Source organism: Lutjanus erythropterus, chromosome 10 (genome assembly GCF_056507025.1).
Source record: "Lutjanus erythropterus isolate fLutEry1 chromosome 10, fLutEry1.hap2, whole genome shotgun sequence".
Lineage (NCBI taxonomy): Eukaryota > Metazoa > Chordata > Actinopteri > Lutjaniformes > Lutjanidae > Lutjanus > Lutjanus erythropterus.
In genome coordinates this window covers 36,619,725-36,643,881 of record NC_139326.1, presented here as the reverse complement: position 1 = coordinate 36,643,881, position 24,157 = coordinate 36,619,725, and the positions used below count along the sequence as shown (strand labels likewise).

The following is a 24,157-nucleotide window of genomic DNA, read 5'->3' as shown; positions in this document are numbered from 1 at the left end:
GTTACATAATATGGCATATTGTCCTTGTGTCGCTCTCACAGCAAGCCTACACACGCTCTTTGAAGTGGTTAAGTGTAGTCCAAATTATTAATGCTAATTCTGCTACAGCTGATTTAGCTTTCCTCTTGTTAGCAGCATTGAGTGCTCAAAACATACAGTAGAGGCCCCCGAGGGACTGTGTTTCTGCCAATTTCCTTAGCCATGCTCTCAGAGCTCAGCTGAGAGGGGGAGAATGCACTGATTTAGGAAGTGTGTCAGCCTTTCCTAAGAACTTATGCATAACTAATCCTGTAAGACCCATTGATCACTGACGCAAGCCTGTAGACGTATTGGGGTATTGATTAAAGATTCCTTAAGGACCCTTATTTAGAATGCAGGGCTTTCTTTTTTCAGTTATCTGCTTTAACTGTAGTACTGCACATGCCTAAAACAAAGGCCTGAACCCAGCCTGTAAATGCCTCTTTGACCCGACCTTCATGAACCTGACTGGTTGATCAAAATTCAAAAGCCCATCCAAGACCCAAGACTATATTGTCAGCCTTGGAAGTAGAACTACTACTATTAGTCCATTTTATGATTATTTGATATTTTATTTTTTATTTATTACAAAGAAAATTAGTTGCCAGCTATTTTAATAATTGATTTAATGTCATTTAAGGCATTTTTCAAGTAAAAAACGTCAAACATTTGCTTTGTAAATGTGGGTTTGGACTTTTGGTTGGACAAAAGAACCAATGTGAAGACATCACTTTGGGCTCCTAGAAATTTTGATGTGCATTTTTCACAATTTTTGGCATCTCATAGTCTAAATGATTAATTAAATTAATCATGAAAATAATCAGCAGATTAATCAATGGTGAAACAACGTTGGTCTGTCACCACTTTTATCCAAACTTTAAAATCTGAACGACTACTGGACAGAATAAAATCACATATTCTACAATCACTGTAATCACTTTAGTGATTCTCTGATTTCTCCTGGAGCGCCACCATCAGGTCAACTTTTTAAGTCATCCAACAGTTTGGTGTATGATCAAATACCTGCAAAAGCAATAACATTCCCATCAGCCTCAACTGAAGTTCATGTTTAGTGCTAATCAGTAAAACTTAACAGAACGTCTGTACCTAAGTACAGCCTCAGAGAGCCACTAGCATTAGCTGTAGATTCATAGGTTTTGTTCAGACTGCAGGCAATTTGCTGTGGTAACAATGTAGGCATCAGTAACTGCATACGCTGGTAACACAGGTTTCCAATGCAAGTAGAGAGACATCATCTTGATGAACAATTGCACTGTCAAGTTATGTGCAGAACTCCTCCACAAGACATACTGTGTTGTCCTCCATACTGTAGTAGCAACATGTAGTCCTTCTGTCAGTCTGGATTTGACATTGTTGTTATGTGTCTTGTTGCGAGTGACGTAAAAGACACTTAAAACTTAAAACTGATGCTACTGAATCTGTTGGATTCAGGTCGGGTAATGGACTGTAACTACAGGCCATCTAACATATTTTGTGTTTTAAGTGTCTAAACTGTCTTATCTTCTCTGTCATTGCAGGGCTTAAGGTGCGTGAGGTCATGATCAACGTGTCCCGCCAGCAGGTGGAGGACTTCCACGGCCCTGAGGACTACTGGTGTCTCTGCGTGGCTTGGAGCCACCTGGGCACCTCCAAGAGTCGCAAGGCTACCGTCCGCATCGCCTGTGAGTATATGAGGACACCTCAGTGATCCAGAATGCATCAACTGTGTCGCAAAACTTTTTGTACCTGCATTTTGATAAAAGAAAGTGTTGAAGTGTCCAGTTGACGCTGGGACAGGGTGCACTATCTTAGCTTTAGCCTATCAGTTCAGGTGGCCCGAACAAACTGTCCATTTTAAAAGGCCAAACAAATCGACCAGTGCTGGTGTAGGTGAAACTAGTACCTGAGGTTTATATATGCTAAATTAGCTACAGTGCATATTTACACCAAGACAGATGTGATACGTTTACTGGATACAGCTAGGTGCTCAAACTTAAATTAAATTGCGTGTTTTTCCTGCTACAGTACAGTCGGCTCTATGGATGTCCTGTGTTCTGCTATAAGAAAAAAAATCAGTATACAAGTTAGTCAAAGTGGTATTTTATGCTTCTTGCATGTGCATTAACCAGCTGGAATGCTCTTGAGAACTTTTTTTTGAACAGTGGTAATTTCAGTTTGCAGGCTAGATAGCTAATTAGCTTGTTAAAGTATGCCTGCTGAAAGAGATGGGGCCAAGTCATTGGACCTCATGCAAGAACATTTTCAAACTCTTGTCTTAAATTTTTCTTACTTCTTTTCATATATATTCATATGAGGGGTTCGTACGAACACCACCTGTGCGTATTTGACTGCACATGCACAAGACTTGTAAATTAGCATAATTAACATCACAATAAAACAATATATGGCTGCGCTTCTTGCCCCATATGTCAGGAAGTGTTCATTCATGAGAAAGGCATCAAAGAAAAGAAGAAGAAATTCACAAGTTTTGAGTTTGACGTTCAGCTTTCAGAGCACCATAAAGGTAAATCTTTCATTTTAACAGCATCAAGCGTAAAGACTAAAGCAAAGAAAGGGAAAAAGCGAGTGCTGTTAATGCCGTGTTACCAGAGGGTTGGACTGTCACTGAAATAAAGAGGAATTGTCTATGAAAATGAAGAGAGAGAAGAAAAAAAAACAAAAAAACTCACAGTTCAGGGCGATCGATGACTACAGTGAGAGGAGGAGGGTTAAGGGGAAGTTTTCATCATGGAGACAGAGGACAGAATAAGTGAGGATGTTCACCTGGACAGAGACTTCATAAACCTGCATGTACAGACATACAGCTAATACACCTGACAGCAGGTAATAATACACCATTGAATGAAGGATGAGAGGCTTTATATGTAAATTTAGAGTTATATTATAATTTGAAGTGTAATGTGAAGTGTTTGGTTGTTTGTTTTGTTTTCAAACTCAAACTTTTTTCAAACTATTAAAATATGCAGTCATTAGTTGGTTACCTGCAGACTGACTTCACATGACTCTGTGACAGGTCCACTCGGAAATTGTGTTTGCATCTGAAAGAAAATTCAAAATCCGAGAAAACTGGTGAATGCGACAAGTTCTCTTAAACCACTCATACGCACCACTTAAGAACAAACCTGTTCGGACAAGTGGTTCTTGCATGAGGCCCATTGTTTTGTAAGTCTCAAGCCTTTGCATTCAAGTCCTAAGTAAAGTCCAAAGTCAAGATAAGACATCCCAATTCAAGACTGACAAGTCCTGAGTCCAAAATTAGAATTTTAGTCTTAAACAAGTCATAATGTAACAGCGAGTTTGCAGCCTCATGGGTTTACAAAGTTACTTAGCAGTTAAGCTAATGTAAGTTAAGCATAAACTCTCTAACTATGTTAATATTAGCCTTGATTTAATGTTCATAGTGCTTCTAATTTTAAAAGTCAAATCAAGTTTGAATTTGTTACATCTTCTGTAATTTTCAGCCACCATGTTTGTTTGTTTTTTGTTGACCACCTTGTAGTTTTTGTACATAAACAAAACTACCTTTGATATCATTTTTTCCAGCTGGTGCAAAATTATCTCTTCGTGGTTCTCCGCTGTAATTTGATTGGATGCAGTCAGATTGCTTCAAACAAAGTGGATCAGGGTATTTAAGCGTCAACTTGCTGAGAATGAATAGCGTTAATGTTAGTTGATCCAGGAAATTGAGGGAAATTAATTGATTCGTGGATTCGCATTTTTGAAATGTCATTAGATGAGATGTTTTTATTGTAGGCCAGTATTTTGGTGGAGGTATTTTAAAGTGTTTTCATCTGTGTGAAAATTCTTTGATTTTTTCAAGTCCAGTCTAAAGTCCAAGTCATGTGACTTTAGTCCACACCTCTGCTTCCTAATATAATCCTATGTCAGCTAAGATGCTAAAATGCTAATAAAATGTGGTCTGTCTGTAGCTTGTAAGATAAAGCTATCAGGGCAAGCTTGTTTACTGTGTCTCTTCCTGCTCCTGGCCACAGCTCAACCTGTCAGTCAAACAAGTAAACTGGCCCTCCCACTTGGTCTGAACATTCAATATATTTTTAAAATACTAAGTTGCTTTGACATGATTTTGGACTGTGAAAAGGGGATGAGTAATTGTAATTTCAGTCAGACTTCAAGAGAAATCTGTTTTGTCCTGGTGAGAGTTTTCATTCGACCCCTCACATACAGTATGTCGATGAAACAACTGAACCGAGATCTTGACCCACTTCAAATCAAACTCAGATGTTGTCCATTTATTGCTCAGGACCAGGATTAGATGGCATGATATGTGACACTTGGATCTAAAGATGGACCCGATCACTGCTTGTATCCAGTAGTTTATTGTAGCCACCGGAGCAGAAGATAAATGGAAAAAAACATAAATGAAAGATAAAAGCAGATAAAAAATAAAGCCTTCAAGTGCAGTGAAGTAAAGCGTGACTGGCTGTCAGTCACTGTGGAAAAAGCCTTTGATTTTCCCCCGGAGGTCCCAGCAGTCTTACAATCATGCAGAATGACAGGTCACCAAGACTGATTTACAATGTCTGTCCATGTGACTTTAACCCCTCACGCACCAGAGCTGAAACACAACAGAATTTTTTCATGTCTTTTTTTCTTGGAGTTTGCACCAAACTGCGTGAACGGAGCAGGCTGACATTATCTTGAAAATGAAAATGAATCAGATTTATCAGCGGTGAAATAATCAATTCCAAGAAACGAATGCTGTCTGATCAAGTTTAGATAGAATCAGCTATTCACAGCTGGTGTTGTCCAAATCCAATACTGCTGCCAGAGGGTGTTATAGGTTCTCTAAGAACCTCCTCTGTGGTGAATTTAGTGTTTTAACTTGATTTTTTTTTTTCTATGGCTTTCCTGAAGAGAAAGCTGAAACAAATCACTTACAAAAGGAGCCGTTTCTTGTCCTTTGAAGAAAGTAAAAGAATTTGAGTTCAAAGATGATGTGATGTCAGAATCTTTATCTGCGAGGATTTGTATATCATTGTGTTTGGACTTACCTACCTGCCAGCTCAGCTCAGGTTTTCAGGCGATAGAATTTCCTCCCTGTATTCAGGTCCTTTATATGCAGGGAGTCTCTGATGATCCTAGGATCATGGTTCTCAAACAGGGGTCAGGGGCACCAACAGAGGTCCATGGCACTCTGCCAGGAGGTCCCTGAAAAGTTTTCATTCACTTAATCATTTAAATTATTGTGATAATAAAAATATTCATTTATTTACAAAAGGATTTAAGTTCAACAAATAATGTTTATATGTAAAGCAAATCATAGATAGAGCTCTCAGTGAATATATACATAAATATTCCAACTGCCAGTCAAGCACACATCATCCATTGATGGTGGAAACCAACTAATATTCATGTGCTATCACTCTTAAAAAAAAAAAAAAGTTAAAAAGTAAAGGAACCATCTTTGAGACCTGTATGACTTTACTTAATTGAGGGTTAATTGTGCTAAAACTTGCCAAACGCAACATTTATGTACTTAAGAAAACTTAAGAAAACTTGTCACCCTACAATAAAAAACAACTTTTAAATCGTTTGGAATATACTTGCTGTATGACTTACAATATTTGGATATTGCTTTAAGACATACTGACGACGTGTAAAATATCCAGGTTTTTGCCTTATTTCTGGAAAAGTTATTTACACGGCTAATGAGAATTAATATTGACTAATATTTATGTTTACATGCAGCTGTGCATACTCATTGCAATGTTTGTGCATAATTAAAAGCCTGTTGATATCCAAGTCTTTGAAAAGTTTTAAAAGTAGGCATTTCTCCTCCTGACTAGAAATGTGGGCTTTTCTTCTGTACACTGTTGGTTAGCTGTCTTTTTTTACAGCACGCAAAGATGACTGTAAATAGTCAAGAGGCTGCGTGTCATAAATAGAGATACATATTCTTGAATGGGTTGTCCAAAGAATACTCTGAAAAGCTGAATAATATCTACACATCCCATATGTCTTAATTAGAAATGCTAATTCAGATTATCCAAACAAAAATAAGCCATTTAGATGACCTGTATCAAATTCAGAATATCATCTTATTTTGAATAATAGTGAAAAATTTGTTTGCATGTGAATATAGTCATTGACTTTTTAAGTCTAAGTCAAGCAATATCCAAAGCTTATAACCCAGCATAGTGCTGGTCATATCAGTCAATCTATAAGAAGTTTTCTTAACTTAAGTACAAAAGTATATCTGAATACTGATTTTGAGTTTGACAGACTAACTAAACTACCACTTTGAGTGAACTTCTTTAGTTAAGATTACTCAACTAATTACCTTTTAGTTGAGTAAAGTCAAGAAGGCTTTGCAGCTGGTTGTTTTACTTTTTTAAGTTTTCTCGACTTTTCTTTTTTACATTGCAGGTTAGGCCTATTATTATTCTTCTGTGTTTTTATTGGGCCTATTTTATATTTTATATTTTTTCTATTTTATTGTATATTATTTAAAATAATCAATGTCAGCATTTTATTTTATGTATTCATTTAGAGCGAAACATGCTTTCCTGATGTGTGTACATATATATGTTATGGGTATTCTGCATTAGTACAGTTATTTTTAATACGTTTCTTACTTGTTTCTACTACATTTCACAGAGAAGTGCACAAAAAGTGAACATCAAATTAAAGGATCTGTTGCATATTTACTGTAATAAATCATAACATGACCATGACATGTTATAAGACATTAAGGAATACTCATTTTACAGCTGCGGTGTCCTCCTTAAATTTCAAATCCAACCCATATCTTGTGTTATTGTTGGCCTGTTTTATGTTAATTTGAGTTCAAAGTAATGCAGAATTTTTTCCACATAAGTAAAGGTCTATTTATGAGTGATAAAAAATCTTTAATAGTCTTTTATAAGAAGTATATCTTCATTACAGTTAAATGAACCATTTTGTTAATGGAGTTTGGCAGGCAGTCACTGAACTAAAACTCCAACTGTATATTTGATAGGATTTCACCTTATTTAATATACCATCTATGGCTGCAACTTGGTGTTTGACTGGAGATGTCATTTTTGGATGTACAATTGTTACATATTTCTTCATTAATCCAAAGGACATGCACAAGCAGATCTCCATAATATTTTCTATCTTGTACGTGTCCTTGGCTGAGAAAAAATTGAGAACCTCCATCCTAGAGTACATGAGACCCATTCATAACCCATGTAGAGATTTCAAAGGCACATTCCTCCTCTCCAAAAAGGCTGACATTTTAAAGGTATTCAGTGGATAGCAGCAGTGCAATAACCTATCAAAGGCAGTTTAGAAAATGGGCCGAATGGGCTCTATGGGCTCTGTCACTATTGTATGCACATGAATGCCCAGGATGATCAGAGCAATCCTCGAGCACTTCCTCCATCCAGTGTATCCTCCAAACCACCTTGTCAACAGATTACCCAGCACAGGGCCATGGGATCCTCTCTATCTCATACGGGCTGCGGCGGGTTTTGAAGGTCGCGGCGTGCAGAGCCGGGGGCAGGCCGGCGTGTTAGCCGCTGAAGAGGATTGAGGCCAGGCTGACCGTAACACTTGACACCTGACAGCTGCCTCTTATCTCCCCACACAGACCTGCGGAAAAACTTTGAGCAGGACCCCCAGGGGAAGGAGGTGCCAATCAACGGGATGATCGTTCTGCACTGCCGTCCCCCAGAGGGAGTGCCTGTGGCGGAGGTAAGGCCGTCGCTCCTCGCTCCTCCTCTCCTGAAAGAGGAGAAGCTTATACTCCCACTGAGCAGAGAAGATCAGCATCAGATCGGTCGTCCTTTTTTTGGACGAGAGAAAGCCTGTGCTCAGATTCTAGCTTCAGCTCTGCTGTCTCTGACCTTTAAGAGGTTGATAGAGTTGTGTTGGATAGCAGCGATAAGTGCACATAAACATTTAAAAAGGAAGGTGCTGGTTCCAAAGTGAGGGATTCACAGCATACATTTGAGCAGAAGTGGGAAGTAACTACATAAAAATACTTAGTTACTGAACTTAAATAGATTTTTCAGGTATCTGTACTTTGCAAATGTAATGAGATGAAAACAATGAAAAAGATAGAAGAAGACTTAATAAGATGTAACAAGAGGAAAACAATGAAAAAGAGGAAGTAAGATGAAAAAACCCAAAAAGACCCAACAAGACAAAAACAACATAATGATACATGACAAGATGAAAAGGGCGTATCAGTACTTAACTAGATGGAAATTATATAGCACGACAAAAATGACATAACAGATGCAAAAAGACAAAAATCACATAAAAAATGTAACATGGCAAAATGATGCATCAGTAGTTAACAGGATGATGCAAAAGATGTAACAAGACAAAAAAAAATGGTATAACATTACATTACAAGATGAAAATGTAAAATACATAACATGGCAAAAATGACACATCGATACTTAACAAGACCAAAATGATGCAACAAGATGAAAATAATGTAGAAAATGTAACAAGATGAAAACGATGTAACAATACATAACATGACAAAAATTACATAAAAGACACAACGATGAAAATGACGCAAAAGACGTAACAACAATATGGAACAATACGTAACAAGATGTAAAAGAAGTGTAAAAGTTAGGCTCGAGTGTGGAAAAACGATGAGGGTCAGTTAGCTTTGCACAGAAAGAGATTGACAGCATGAAATATCCTTCAGAGGGCGACTTTTTACTTTTATACAGTACAATACAATTCAGGGTACTTTTTCACTGTTGAGTAAAGAAGTTGAATCAGTACTTAAACTTTTATCAGAGTATTTTTACAAACATGAATCTGTACTTCTACTGAGGTACAGAATGTGTGTACTTTTGCCACCATTTGAGTCAAACCTTCCCCTAACAACAGCACAATGTGTTAATAAAATATAGACACCAGACACTCAGAGATTCTCTTCACAAATTCATTTTATAGTGCCATTAGCCTTGCGAGTCTTGTGAGTTCACACTGTGAGAAACATCTGGCTTAAAGTGGGTCAGGCCACTGAGTGAATGGTCCAATTACAGTTTTGGAGGATGATTTAAAGGGGAGTGGGTATGTAGGGGGGGCAGAGAGGGCTGTGGCTCTTTCTCCTGCTGGATTCTGTGGTTTGATCCATCAGCAGCTGCTACTGTGCGCTGGTGAAGACATAAAAGTCATGAAAGAGAATCTCATCATTGTGACTGTTGGTCACAACATCCAGATCTGTGAATATGAAAGCTATATTTTTTTTTATTAGACTGGAAGCTTGGTTACTATTTGAGTTCATTTGCATGCACACTAGTATCCCATTTTTTTTCCAGTATTTTCCTCTTGTGGATCATTTACACTGATCACGAGAAACAGGTATATTCATCTCCCTGTGTACATGATTCTGCATGGGCAGTATGAAGGTATTACAATTTACCAGGGTATTAAGAAATCCCAACAGCATGATTTTTTTTATGATGTTCCTCTTTTTATTAAATTAATTGGCAGATGCTGTATTCAAGTGATGTATTGTAGTTTGCAGTATGTGCCACAAGAGGTCAGTCTCTCTACTGGTGAGCAAAGCAGCATCTCGGAGGATAAAGTTCAAGGACTAACTAGTACAAAAGAAAAATGCCTTTGCCCGTGTTTGAGAGTAATTTCGGTTGGAGAGTAGTGAGTGTGTAGTTGAGAAAGCATGAGAGAGCGAGCATCGGAGAGCGACGGTGAATACGCACTGAGCGGAGGAAAAAGTGAGCAGTGAAATTGTCGGTCTGGCAGTACTTCAATTCAATTGAATTCAAAGAGGGTTTATTGGCATGACCATAACAAATTGCCAAAGCACATTCAAGAAACATACTTAAATTAAACACAGGCAATAAGCGATAAAAGCAGGAACATGAAACTGAACATAACTGATGGATATCAGCAACAGTAAAATAATAGCAGTAAAAACATGAACAGTAAATTGTGTGTGTGTTTATGTTGTTTATGTGGCTGTATTCAGGGTGTCTCTCTTTAAATTTGGGGAAATATTTGATTCTGAAGGGCTGGAATTTTATGCATTCAGAAAGCTCTGTTTCAACTTTTTTTTTTCCTTGCAGAGCTGGCAGAAGCACCCCTCTATAGGGAGCCATGATTTTTTTGTATCTGCCCGTCTCGATGGCCAGGCTGTGTGGTCACTGAGTCTGTACTTCATCAACGTAGTTCCTTGTTTGTGATCAGTCACTGTGGTCAGGTAATTTGCCACAATGTACTGGCCAGATAGCACTGTATTTTGCTCTGTGCTTTTATTTGTGTGTTCCAATTGGTGATGTAGTTTTGTTTCTTTTGTGTTATAATTTGGTAGACTGATCCTGAAGCAGAACAGGGTTAGAACGTGAACTAAGCATCAGGACCAGCTGGGTGAGGGGACTCTTTTCTCTGCTCAGTTCTTGGAATTGCAGGGCTTTGTAGTCGTAGCAGTAAATGTACAGTTTAGGTTTGGGTTTGTCTGTGAATGAAGGCTGCAGCTTTGCAAGGCCAAAGCAGAGCTCCTGAGTGTGTGTGTTTCTTTTTTTTTCCTCAACTGCGGCTATAGCATCACTATAACGATCAGCTCTGACTTCAATGATACTACTACTGTATCTGCATCGGAAAAGAGTTGAGTTGAGCAGTTTTATATAAGTTTTGCACAAATACTGTCTTAATACTATATACCTCTTAAAAATGTCAGAGCTACTGTCCAAGCCTACTCTGTCATCATGTGTATCAGTGCAGGTTTGTCTTTGACATCAAGCAGTAGATCTGTCATTTTGTTACCTGCTGGGTTACAGTATCTAAGCTGAGCTAAGCTGAGAATGAACATTTCATGCATTTACTTCACTCTATCTACTTTCTACATCTGATCATCAGCAAAGGAAGATAAGAGCCACAATACAATTCAGTCTGTTGATTTACTGTATTGCCTCTAAATTTAACATATTTCTTTTTCCAGTGTTTAGTAGATTATTCTGACTTTTTCATTTCTATTTGTTTTATCCACTGATTTCCATTTATTTCTCATTTGAGTTTTCAGAAAATTTACCATATTATCAGCATAACTTTGTATTTACTGTGCAAAACTAAGCAACACTGTGATAAGAGGATTTGTCTACCCCTAATCCTCTGCATTGTCAGTGATAGACTTTCTTTTCCCAATCCTCATACTGTACTTCTCATACCTTTCTCTTTCTTTTTTTACTTTTATTTTTTAATCATTTTAACTGACTAAGCACACACCTGTTGGTCACACAATGTCTTGGGTGTCTTTTTTTCATTTGTACCATTCAATCCTATTATATTTCAAACTACTACACCGACCAAACAGAGGAGAATATGTTCATATCTGGTTGATTAGACCTGTTTTTACTGAAGAATAGCATCGCCGATGAAGATCCACTAATTTGTGACAAAACGCACTGCATTTCCCATAACCTCGTCACAATAAAAGAAATATTCGATTGGCATCAGCAGTGATTTAATACAGCTGAAATGTTCAGTGGACAGTGAAATAAGGCTGATAGGAATGTAACTCCAAACCACAGAGATTCTGTTAGAACTACTGAGACCCGAACTACCCAACCTGAAGAGAAAATTCTGCTGTGGTCATGCTCCCTAGCAGGACCACATCAGCATGACTCAGCAGTATTTAACACATCGTTTACCTGCTAAAGAGCAGTTGATTGTTAATTGTTGTTCTGATTGCTTTTAGCATGTAAATCATACCTGGTGGCAAGTGAAACTGCAGCCCCCAGTGAGACGGAGAACAGATGTCTCTCACAGTGTGCTCAACCTGAGAGACTGACTTGTGGGGCAAACATAGAATTTAAATATCTCGTTGAAAAAGATGTCGCCAAGTGCACATTCCTCTCCAAATGCAGGCTCCATACAATATTTGGTGCGGTGATAATCAGCATGGAAGTGTAATTGATGCATGCAGGGAACAGATTTAAGTGGAGGTCAACCTCCGACCCTGCACCGTATAAATGATTCAACATGGAAATGGAGAAGTGATGTCATTCCAGCGCTGCAGAGTCCACAGTGGGGATAAAAATAGTTGAATCTGAGCGCTACAGACTGAATCACATCCTCCCATCTAGTCCTTTGTCAACACAAATGAGCCCGGCCACAAGAGATGGGAGTGAATAATGTAGAGAGCACATGGCACATATCCTCAGCCCAAGTCGATATCAGCGCACCTCGTCCATGAAATATTGAGGTGGCGTCCGTGAGCGCGGTAGTGTGAGGTTTCAGAGTGCAGCTGCAGTATGGATGCTGCCGTGGCAAACAGGGCGCAGGCAGGCCCAACAGAATGTGAGCCTGCGGTTTGAAGCGCAGCGTAAACACCGTGCTTCTGAGGGGTGTGTTTGGAAATCAACCTCGTCAGCAAGGATGTCAGAGGGAGCTAATGAGTCTCCAGTCACTCACTGAGGAATCAGTTTGTATCATGTGGTTCCAACTGTTTATTTGCGCGGGAATGTCTCATTGACTCCAGAGTTGTTAATTTATTTGCATGAGGGGAAGTGACACCGGAGATATATTTCTGACAATACTCTTTCCTTAACATTACTTGTCCAATTAGACTGTAAGTTTTCAAGCAACAGTTGACATGTTTTGCTGGTGCTTATTTTACTTTCAGTTTGATTTTGCTGGAGACAGTATTGACACTGAATATGAGATTATCAGCACTTGATTTCCTTTAGTTGACACAGAGGATAGACAGAGACATTTCTATTATTCTTTAAATATAATATTTAGGGCTGCAAGTGGCATTATTTTCATTATCAGTGCATCTTTTTTCCAAGTTCCTGTCTCAATTTCTCTATAAAATGGGCAGGACATTAATGGAATATTCATGCATAGCTAATATAAACCATACTTGTTCTTTTTTGTTGTTGTTGTTGTTTCCAAACCATGATGTGTATTTGGGAGTGCTATGGAGTCCACAATTAATGCAAAACTTTGTGATTTTTGCCAGTTCTGATGTGCATGCTGATCCAGTGCCGGGGACTATTGGGCCCTGACTATTCCGGTTCTAATTTCCCATGGCCTATAATATTTAGGGCTGCAACTGACATTCATCATCAGTTGGTTTCTAAATTTCTTTATAAAATGGGCATGACATTATGGGAATATTCATGAATATGGAATATTCCTGTTATAATATTTCTTTTTTTGTTTGTTTGTTTGTTTGTTTTTCACTTTTTTGGTCAACTAACAATCCAATTGTTTTGCTTAAAGATCCCCTATACAGACACGTTTTAAGCTGTTTAACTTTTTGAGTATCCCTATAGGCGCCCATGAAATCCAATATGGTTTACTTCCGGTCAAGAAAATTGTTGTTTAAAAATAAAAAGAAGAAGAAATCTGTTCTTTGTGATGAGGGCAATAATCCCACCAAACGTCCTGAACATCAAAGCAACTTTATCCCAACCATGGCATGCATTTGGGGTTGCTATGGAGCCCGCAAGTACTGCAAAACTTTTTGATTTTTTCCAGTTCTCTGGTGTGTTTTGATCCAGTGCCAGGGACTGTTGGGCCCTGACTATTCCGGTTCTAATTTTTCAAAGTCTTACTTTTTTGTTTTGTTTTGTTTTTTGTTTTTTTTTTACTTTTTTGGCCAACTAACAGTCCAATTTTTGGCTTAAAGATCCGCAATACAGACATGTTTTAAGTTTAACTTTTTGAGCATCCTAAAGACGCTCATGAAATCCAATATGGTCAACTTCCTGTTGAGTAAACTGTCATTTTAAAAAAAATGTTCTTTATGATGAGAGCAATAATCCCAGCAAATTTCATGAATATCAAAGCAACCTTATCCCAACCATGGCGTGCATCTGAGGACGCTATACCGAGCCCACAATCACTGCAAAACCTAGTGACTTTTGCCAGTTCTGATGTGTGTGCTGATCCACCGGTCCCTGGCACCAACGCAATACAATATTCTCATTGTAAGAACCATAATCTATGAATTTGTACATATTTTTATTTTTTAAAGTTTTAACTGCTGGAAGCAAGATGTTTCCTACAGCTGAAAAGTGTATGCGCACCAGAGGTTTCAGGTTTCCACATCACACTTGTCTAAGTTACAGTCTGGCTGGCTGGAGGCCAATCACAGCTTCCAAACTAGCTGTGATGTAACACAATGAGAGACGATCCAAGGTGATGGAATTGTTCTATTATTGCAGTGAGCTCACAGCAGTATTCAACTTTGTGAGTATGCAGGAAGTGTGTTTAGGCTTTTCATTGGTTTTGCCCGTCAGGATACACATCTGTTGTTGTTCTGATGCCTGGTGGCAAAAACTGCATTTCAGTGCATTGCATGCCTCTTCAATTTAGTTTTAGTTTATAGTTTAATTAGTGTACGTGGTTTATGGTTAGAGATGTAAATTTTCTCACTTTCACTGTTCTATCAGGCAAACTACTTTAAATGTTAAAGGTTGATAAAACTGATTACACATTTCCAATTCTTTTGTTAGGCCTATAGAAGGCACAAAGGCCAATTTTATTATATTAGTTTTTTCGGAGTAAAATCACAATCAGACATTTATAGGCAGTGTTATGTTTTGGAAAATGGAAACAAATATGAAAAGCAAAATAGGGTTTTTTGTTTGTTCAAGTAAAGATATTCCTTTGGTAGAGTGAATGTGAAAGTACGTTTAAAAAAACATGTATCTCCATAAGCCAGGAGGGCCATCAGCCTAATGTCTTATGTGCACATTTATGACTGTATGCTCAAGGACCTCTCATGATTGCAGTGATTCACAATGTCTGAAAAACCTTAAAAAAAAAAATAAATAAATATTGGCTGCTCTGTTTTGTATTGACCGGCTCTTAGCCAGCCACAAATCATCAACCAACTACATGGCTAAAAGCAAGGCTTATCTAGTCTGTTTTGGCATTTTGGTTGTTGTCTTGGTTCAAAAAGTGATGCCTATAGAAAACTTTCATTCTACCTTTAAACTGAAGCTTCTGCAAATTAATTCCATACCCGATATGTTATGGTCCACTGAAGCTAGGCGTGATACAGAATTAATGAATCCCCATTTTTGTTAGCTCTGCTGCCATCTCGACTGCAAGGGTGCCAGAGCTAAGATCACTGGCTGCTGTACGTCTCCACTACGTGTCTGAAACTTTCCGGATCACACTACATGTCGCTACAAAATCAGCTGTAACTTGCTTTATTCTGAACCAGTTTTCATGAAATGTGGTTTGTTATAAACATGAAAACCTGGACATGATAGTGGCTGCTTGTTGCTTCCATGACAGTAGAGGTCACTGTAAAAGCCTATATTCTAGCGATAAAAATATAACTCAGTAGGACGTCTCAGCATGACTGACAGGTTTGTACTCTGAGAGTTGTACGTTGTTTTAGATCACTGAGGAAAAGACAGGAAGAGCTGCTTTTACCTGCTCTTCCGAGCGGCCGTGCCTGCTGGAGGACTGTCATCCCCGCACCTCTTTAGCTGTCTCTATGCAGTATCAGCAAGGCACAGGTCTCCAAATCACTTCTGCACCACGCATGTCACAACAATGGGAGTAAAAGTGAGAGCATGTAGAATCACGCTCTCGAGGAAGGAAGCCTGAGACGGCGTCTTCACAGACTGAAGTGACAGAGGCTGTAATACCTGAGCTGCACTCCAAAACACGTTCAAGAAAGGAAACAGAATAAAAAAGGAAACACATTTCAAGCTTTGTAGTGGTCCAAAAAATACTGACATCACAGTTTGAGGGCTAGTGCTGATGTCAACATAGCGAGCAGCTATAGATATTGTACTGTAGAGTATCTTTCCAGCTAAGAACAAATCACTTTTAACCAAAGCTCTGAAATCACGTCTTTCATATTAATTAAATATTCAAAGTAATATTAGATCACATTCCTGGTAATTCTGTGCACCTGTTTAACAATATACTCTAAAATAACAACTACAAAAAAAAATCAATTTCTTGTATTCTTCAAACTCCAATCATGTTTTCTTCCACTTAAACAAAATAAGATGTGTGCTTATGTAGCTGTGACCCAACCATCTTCAACCAATATCATCATGACATGCAGCCATCAATCAATCTTCAACTTTTAGAGCCACAGAGCTAAGATTAGTTAGCTAGCTAGCAACAGCATGGTACATAACAGCAGGGGTGGAAGTAACTAATACTAACAAATACTCAAGTTACTGTAGTTGAGTCGTTTTTGGGGTACTTGTATTTTTATGAGTAGACTTTTAAGTCTGTACTTTTACTTGTACTTAAATGTTTATTACACTATGTAATCTACTTAGTTACTTTCAAAATCATAATTGAGTACTAAGTACAAGTTGAGTTAATGTCCAAACCTTTCTTATGTATGTATGTAGCCAATCAGGTAATCTGATGTGATCTGCAAATGGGACAATGAAAACCAGGATGTATAGATGAATTGTACCTCATTTAACATTGTTTTTTTTCTGGTGGAACCATTTGATGAATAAGGAAACTAAACCTTAAAATGAGGAGAAAAAAAGCCAAAATAATGTCCACTATTGATAATTTATTAAATGTCAACAGTTAAAAGGTAAGATGAGGCTTCATTTTCCAGGTGGCATAATTTAATGGTATATACATGGTAATTACCAACTGATATATTTGAAATTTCTCAGAAATTAACTGCAAATTACCCACAGATTTCGTGGTTGATTGTGTGATGATTAATAAGTACCATTTTCATGTAGTGCGTGGTAATTACCAAGTGGCATATCTGAAATTTCTAAGAAATTACCCACAGATTTCATGGTAAGTATGTGATAATTCGCGAGTATCGTTTTTATGCAAGTAGGTGGTAACATTTCACATATTTGAACTTTCTCTGAAATTAACTGCAAATTTGATGTTACTTGGTGATTACCACCCACTACATGAAAAGACTACTTGCCAATTATCACATAATTAACCATGAAATCTGGGGTTAATTTGGGAGTAATTTCTGAGAAATTTCAAATATAGTATTTGGTAATTATCATATAATTAACCATGAAGTTATGGGACCAATGTAGTAAATACACTAAGTAGTTTTTGAGATGAGTACTTTGTACTTTACTCAAGTATTTTTGTAACACCACTTACTTGTAATTGAGTAATACTTTAAAAATGTAACAGTACTTATACTTGAGTACAGATTTTCAGTACTCTTTCCACCAATGCATAACAATGATGGTTCATTAGTTAGCTAACCGACAACAGCATGGTACGTCAGAGCTAAGACTCATTAGTTAACTGGTTATCAACAACATGGCAGGCTATGTCTGTTTTTTCATTCGAATCAAATGCCTCCCAACATTATATCCTGACTGCTTTTCCTGAAATATGTCAAAATACGCGAGCCATATTCTTCCAAAATGCTGTTTCACCCACACTTTAATGTTGCTTTGCTAAATATTTCTCTTTTGGTTCACTAACCTCACCTCCATGTTTAGCAAACAGTATTTATTTTGAGTCAAAAGCTCTGATAGGACCACTGACACCAGCCCAGCACTAATTATACAAGGTTAGCAACAGCAACTAGCTGTAGGAAAAAGTTAAACCACATACTGACCTCTTTGACAGGAGCCATTTTGACATAAAATAGTAGTGCAAAAACACAGGTGTTACCAATTATACTAATTAAGGCTCTATTCCATTCAGTTCAAACAGAGCCAGGGTGCTGCTATGTTGCTATGCTAGCTCACTGGAAAGACTCTGCTACTGAACAGGAACTAATTAGTATCATTGATAACACCTGTGTTCGTCCAACTATTTCATATCAATATGGCTGCTGGGGAAAAGGTTTCCTCACAAGAGTTTACTATAGAGACCAAAACAGGTGTAAAAGGAGAGTGAATATCGGACTTTTATTCACCAGGGGAACAAAATGCCCCCAATGAATGCTAATGTCACTAAATGTATGCTGGATTTATGGGCAACTGTTAAGATGTTAACAAGGTAGGTTTATAAGGTGATAATAGACTCAGTGTCCACTTTATTGGGTACACCTGTAGGATCTGATCCAGTCTGATACAACAGCTCCACCATCACATCTGTCTCAACAAAGCTCATAATGTTCACTTCTTGGTGACACTGACAGAAATGTTTAATTCCATGTGTGTAACTAGTTAAAACTGTTGTAATGTAGTAACCGATTACATGGAACGGGATTATGTAATCTGGATGCAAAAAAAAGGTAACTGTATTACATTACAGTTACAGAAAAAAGACATGAGCAGATTGCAGATTTATTAAGTAAAATTGTGAATTATTAGTAGGATTACAATTTCAAAAAAGATGATAAAGATAGTGCCTATTATCATGCACAGTGCACACATAGTTGCCAATTCATTTTCATGGCCTCTAGTGAAAAAAACGCTTTTATTGGATTGAAATTCAATCATTTAATAAATTGCAGACAACAAAAGAAGGAACAACTGGACAATTAATAAACATAACAGGAAACATAAAACACTTAGAGCTGCAATGATAAATCTACTATTAATGTAAAATTCAATTAATCTGCATATATTTTGATAATCAATCATTTTGAGCTTTTTTTTTTATTAAAAAGAAGTCAAATTTCTCTGATTTCAGCTTCTTTAATGTGAATATTTTGTGGTTTCTTTACTCATCTTTGACAGTAAACTGAATATATTTGAGCTGTGGACAAAACAAGACATCCAAGGACATCATCTTGAACTCTGAAAAACACTGATTAATATTTTTCACTATTTTCTGGTATTTTACAAACCAAACAACAAATTGATTAATGGAGAAAATGGTTGACAGATTAATCAACAATTGTTGTAAGAAAGGCTTGAAAAATAGGTCCAAACATGTGGACTACATGAACCTTTGTTCAGCTGACAAGATTGTGACAGAGTTAATTAAATGATTATTTGTTTGGAGTCATTTCTTTAATTAAAAATAGTAAACATTCTCTGATTTCGGCTCCTCAAATGTGAATATTTTCTGTTTTTTTAAACTTCTCTGACAGTAAACTGAATATTTTTGAGTTGTTGACAAAAGATGTTTGAGGACAACATCTTGAGCATCATTCACTAACCATTCTTAAAAAGAAATTTCTTCTTAAAACCCACTTACGTAGTTTTCACAAAGATTCTGGCATTCACTGATGTTTTTTTTTTTGTATGGGATTAGTTCTTAGGTAAGAACAGAATCTATGAACACTCAAGAGCATCATGAACCACATTTTAGTGCTGACATGTTTGTGCAAAATAAATGGTTATTGCTTTTTCTTGGATTCCCTAGTTGTATAATGTGATAGGATTTAAATTACAAAAATATTTGTGTCATTTATGCTATTTAAAAAAAAATAAATTTCAATATTTTACAAGGCATTTTAGTCTTTTTTAAAAAATAAAGAATAAAGATTTTTGTTTCTCATGCTCATCTTTTTCTTTGTCTTATGAGAAATAAATGAGATTCTTAAGCAGGAGATCTTTTGCTGAGCTCACAGGTGTCTCAGAGGTTTCCTCCTTGACAACCGTACGGAGCAACAGGACTTTCATTTGACCCCTGAGACTCACTGTTATCTCAAGAGCTGATTATTAAAGACAAAAAAACAGAAAAGGCTCCCGCACACTGGGTCGCTTTCTGTTAATTTATTAGATATCCAACAACGATGTTTCAGTCTGGACGACCTTCATCAGGTATACTGGCCAGTAGCTAGTATACCTGATGAAGGTTGTTCTGGTTTTCTTCAAGTTGAATTTTCCTCCTACGCACCTGTCATACTTTCAGGTGTGCAGAGACCTTTTTGAACATTTTTAACTGATTATTAAAGACAAAATTAAGGTCAGTGCAGTGAAAAAAAGATTTTACAGAAACATTTTAAGATCTTAGATTGAGCTTAAATTAGTTTCAGGCTGAGACAAGACAAAGGTAATTTCTCAAGAGCCGAATTTAAGAAGTATGAGAAAATGGTCTTAAATTGAGATCATTTATGTCTGCCAGACACAGGCTAGACAAAGACAAGATCTTATTTTGAAATTTTCCATTCCTCTGGGTCCCTAGGGTTAAAAAAAAAAACAAAACTTGAAACTTTTGTGCCAATTTAAGTGCTACATCCCTTTCAAAGTTGTTATTGACTTTGTTGAATTTAAAACTGTTGCACTTTAGTAGACTAGCTGAAATGCTGTTAAATCAATAGCTATTGTCTCCCTGCATTACAAAACGTTTCTTTGTCAGGCTTCAATTTTATGCCCAGATATCTTCAGACATGCATTCAACGCTTAATCAACAGCAAAACACTTGTGGGTGTTTACTGTTAATTCACATTTAGTCCACGGTGTGTGAGGATTGTCTGAGTGTCAACATGCAAATTCTCAGAGTGTTTTGCCACTTAAATTCCTTCATACAACGTATCCACAGAGTAGACGCTGTAATTTGCCTATGGTTAATAGAACGTAGGAGCAGCTTATTTGTAATTTCGTTTCGGTGCTCCCGATCCAAAACCAATCCCCCACTTTTGCTTCACAGATATCAGGGGGTGTGAATGCAGAGCAGATCTTTTAACTCGGGGAGAAAGGAGTCCATGAGAACCCTGTATAATGAGTTTCTTTTGAGAGGTTACTCTGAGAGAAAGTGTGAAATGAACAGCCAAACTGGAAGCCAATTTCATCTTCCCTGAATGAAAGCCTTTAATCCAAGATGAATCCCCTTGATCTACAGTAGCTCAGGTAGACAGCCTGGGCTACCGCACAAAGGGGAATCAACTAAATGCTTCTGCTCTGTGATACAAGCAGTTCTCTGTTGAGCTTCACAGAGACATTTGCAATGCTACTCCAAAAACAAGTTAGCATTTAACTCCGTCCCACCTCCTGCCTCCCCTGCACTTGTTTTGACTCTCCGATCTGGCTGCCGAGCTGCCTCTGTTATTTTCTCATAGGTCAGGGAAAGTCTCCTAGAGAGCAGATGATGAGCTTCATTATTAAACTAAGCAATTACATCCCCCCCAGCACAGGCCGGAGCCGGGAGCTCCCTCTATTTATTTCGTTAAGATAAGACAGATCGGGGTGGAATAGTAATGTAGTGCCACATTGCTCAGAGGGGAGGAGAGGTGGCATTTGGGAAGCAACGGGGGAGGCGGATGGGCAACGCGGGCCCACTTTGTGTTCTCCCCGTATCTTTTCTGATTAACCTCCGGAGTGGGAGAGCACGGCTAAGCCGCCGATAGCTCCCCGCGACTCTACCTGCTGCTGTCAGGCTCGACGTCCGTATGAACACGCTGAGCCATGCTGAGTTCAAAGCGTCTGCTGGTATCTGTGTGTGTGTAGGGGGGGTAATGAACATGCCTGTCTTTATGTGTGCTGCTGATTGGTTGCAGAGAGAATTGTCGGGTGGATTAGCTCCGTGCTCGGCGGTATGGTTTCTGATATGCCGCTCAGCATGTCCCGCTGGTGTCCCCCTGGTTCCCCGGGGTACGCCTGACGGAGACGCTTAATCCATGTAATTGCGTTGATGAGATACTCAGCAATTAAAAAGTTCTGCCGCCCACGCCGGCTTCTCCACAGGAGGCTGTGAGTTGCCCGAAGGGGAGGAGATCACGCTAAGTTGTGACACCAACCCATGACTCAGCAGATGGATTTTTCTCCTGCACTGTGGTGCGCCGTTTGTGCTGTGTCACCTTGGCATCAACTTGTTGTCCAACTACTTCCAAATCTTTTTTTTTTTTTGCTCATATGTGACTCAGATCTGTTATTTCATGACAGTGTGAACTGTAGAAATCACATGAAATCTTTTCAGTTGTGATTTGGGCCACTTTAATATGTTGTCCTATCAGATACAAGTATGATTTGCTGCAGGCAACATCAGTCTGAACAGTCATATCAGAATTCATGCAGCTATTATTCACTCACTCGCCTGATGCATGTTGCTGCAAGAGTCTTGTGGAAAAATGCTGACAGATGTAGAAGTAGTAAAAGTTGCCCTTGACATCCTGGAATTTTGGATGAAATCTGTTTCCGTGAAGCCGTTCACAGCACAATCCTACCACTCCTGGCTCAGGCTACATCCACACACACGTCCCTACAGAAGTAGCAGCCATTTCTTGATAAAAAAAAACATAATAAGGCATGAGCACCAACAGCAGTACAAAGATCTTATTGAAACTGAAGGAATTACTATTATTTCATGCAATGAATCACATTTTTAATCCGCTGAACATGCTCAAAACTTCACCAAACTTGGCACAATATTCAAATATGGTGGAAATTTACATATGGGTTGGCAAAATAGCTTGATGTGCTCCTCCTAGTAAGTTGACCCAGTCTTCCTCACACTGGGTCAGAAAAGAAGACCTTGATGCTGCTTTGTTGTGAAGATTGTGGGTTTTGATTGAACACCGCTGCTGTGCCAGCACAGTACACTTCAATATTTCACCAAAAAATAGGAAGCCTGAAACTACATGTTTCAAAAAGTCCAGTCCCAAACAAATTTACAGGCTGATATTCAGTTTGTATGACAAAATGGCTGGAGAGGGACCCCTACAGAATTACAACAAAGCAACCCTGAGGCAATTTGACCTACATGTACGAAAATTGGTGGGCACATGTATCATTTCCTGCTGTACAAAAATAATTAATGACATCTACCTCAAAACTGGTGTGTGCAACTAGTGACCGTTCCGCTCTAGATTATTATTTTATTAAAAGTTATTAAGAGCATCAAATGCATCAAATTTGTTTCGCCATCAAACAGGATTTGTTGTAACTTCAGTGTACATTGCCCAATCCCCTACAAATTTCACATGTTTGATAAAAGCTCCAGCCTGAACATGACAATTAGGAGTCATAGCTGTTGCGCCACCTACTGGCAACAGGAAGTAAGCCTTGTGTGACAATCATCATGTTTGTTCTTTTGCAGGTCAGTTCAGAACCGTGACCAGTTCACATTGGAATCTGATATTGACCATATTTTAAAAATTGTGTGTGGGAGGGAGGGGATCGTTGGTTGAACTGGGTCCGTGCTCAGCGGTATGGTTTATGATATGTGTCCAGCTGGCATCGTCTGGTCCCTCGGAGAACGCCTGATGGAGACGCTTAACCCATGTGTTAATGAGATATTCAGCAATTAAAAAGTTCTGCCGCCCACAAGGGCTCCTCCACAGGCGGCTGCAAAGGGGAGGAGATCATGCTCACACCAAAGCATGACTCAGGAGATTTTTCTCCTGTTCTGAAGTGCACTGTTTGTACTGCGTCACCTTCACATCAATGACCAGGAGTTTTTAGTTGTCTTTTGCTTATATTTGACTCAGATTTGTTTTTTATATAACAGTGTGAACAGCACATGGAGTCTTTTCTCTTCTCGTTTTTTTTTGCAGTGTGATCTCAGTCTGAACAATCATATCGGAATTCATGTGATTTTTATGTCACTCATTGCATGAAGTGTGTTACCGTGAAACTTGTGGAGAGGTGCTGACAGATAACATCCTTGACATCCTGAAAGTTTGGATGAAATCTGTTTCTGTAAAGTCATTCATGGCACATTCTGAGTAGTTAAAATTGAGCACAATTGATAACATAAATGGTCTGCATAAATATTGTGTGTATTAATTGCCATATTATCTCACTTACTTTTCAAACTAAGCAGGATCACAGCATCTGTTGGTAAATTACATTGTTTACCCGGAGCCATCATTAGCCACCACATGGTATGGCTAACATTAGCAGTGGTAGCACCAGTAGCCTGCTCTCCTTTCAGGTTAACGTCCACAAGCGTGTACAGAATGTGGTTACATAATGTCCCACACAAGTGGTTTTGGACAGTTTATTTCAACACAGACTCAAAATGCTGACAAAGCACTCTGGTTTTATGAGCTGTCATAGCTGTCACTTTGTTGAGAACAGCATCCAGGCTTTGTTGGCATTAGAGAGAGCTGAGGTGAGCTGCTGTCTGCCACAGACAGTAGTCGTTCTCCTCATCCTCATTATCTGCTCCTGAATCTGCTCTGTTCACCTTCATGTCAATTTACAAATGAAAATGTAAATGCTGACTTCAGTGGCTATCACGTTTACTTCTGTGCTGCATGTGACATTGCAGGGCTCAACAATAGGGCTTGCCTGCCCAGGGCAAGTAAAGTGCCATGTCAGGCTAGTACATTGAGGAACTAACTTGCCAG

At 38.4% G+C, this 24,157-nt stretch overlaps 1 protein-coding gene across 1 annotated transcript in view; it reads left to right on the top strand.

Annotated features, from left to right (window-relative positions):
* unc5db (unc-5 netrin receptor Db) overlaps positions 1-24,157 on the top strand; it is a 200,444-nt gene that overhangs the window by 49,248 nt on the left and 127,039 nt on the right. The window contains exons 3-4 of the mRNA XM_084729244.1: positions 1,557-1,700; positions 7,634-7,737. Coding sequence (XP_084585370.1) covers positions 1,557-1,700; positions 7,634-7,737 — 248 coding nt within the window. The remainder of the gene's footprint in view (positions 1-1,556; positions 1,701-7,633; positions 7,738-24,157) is intronic.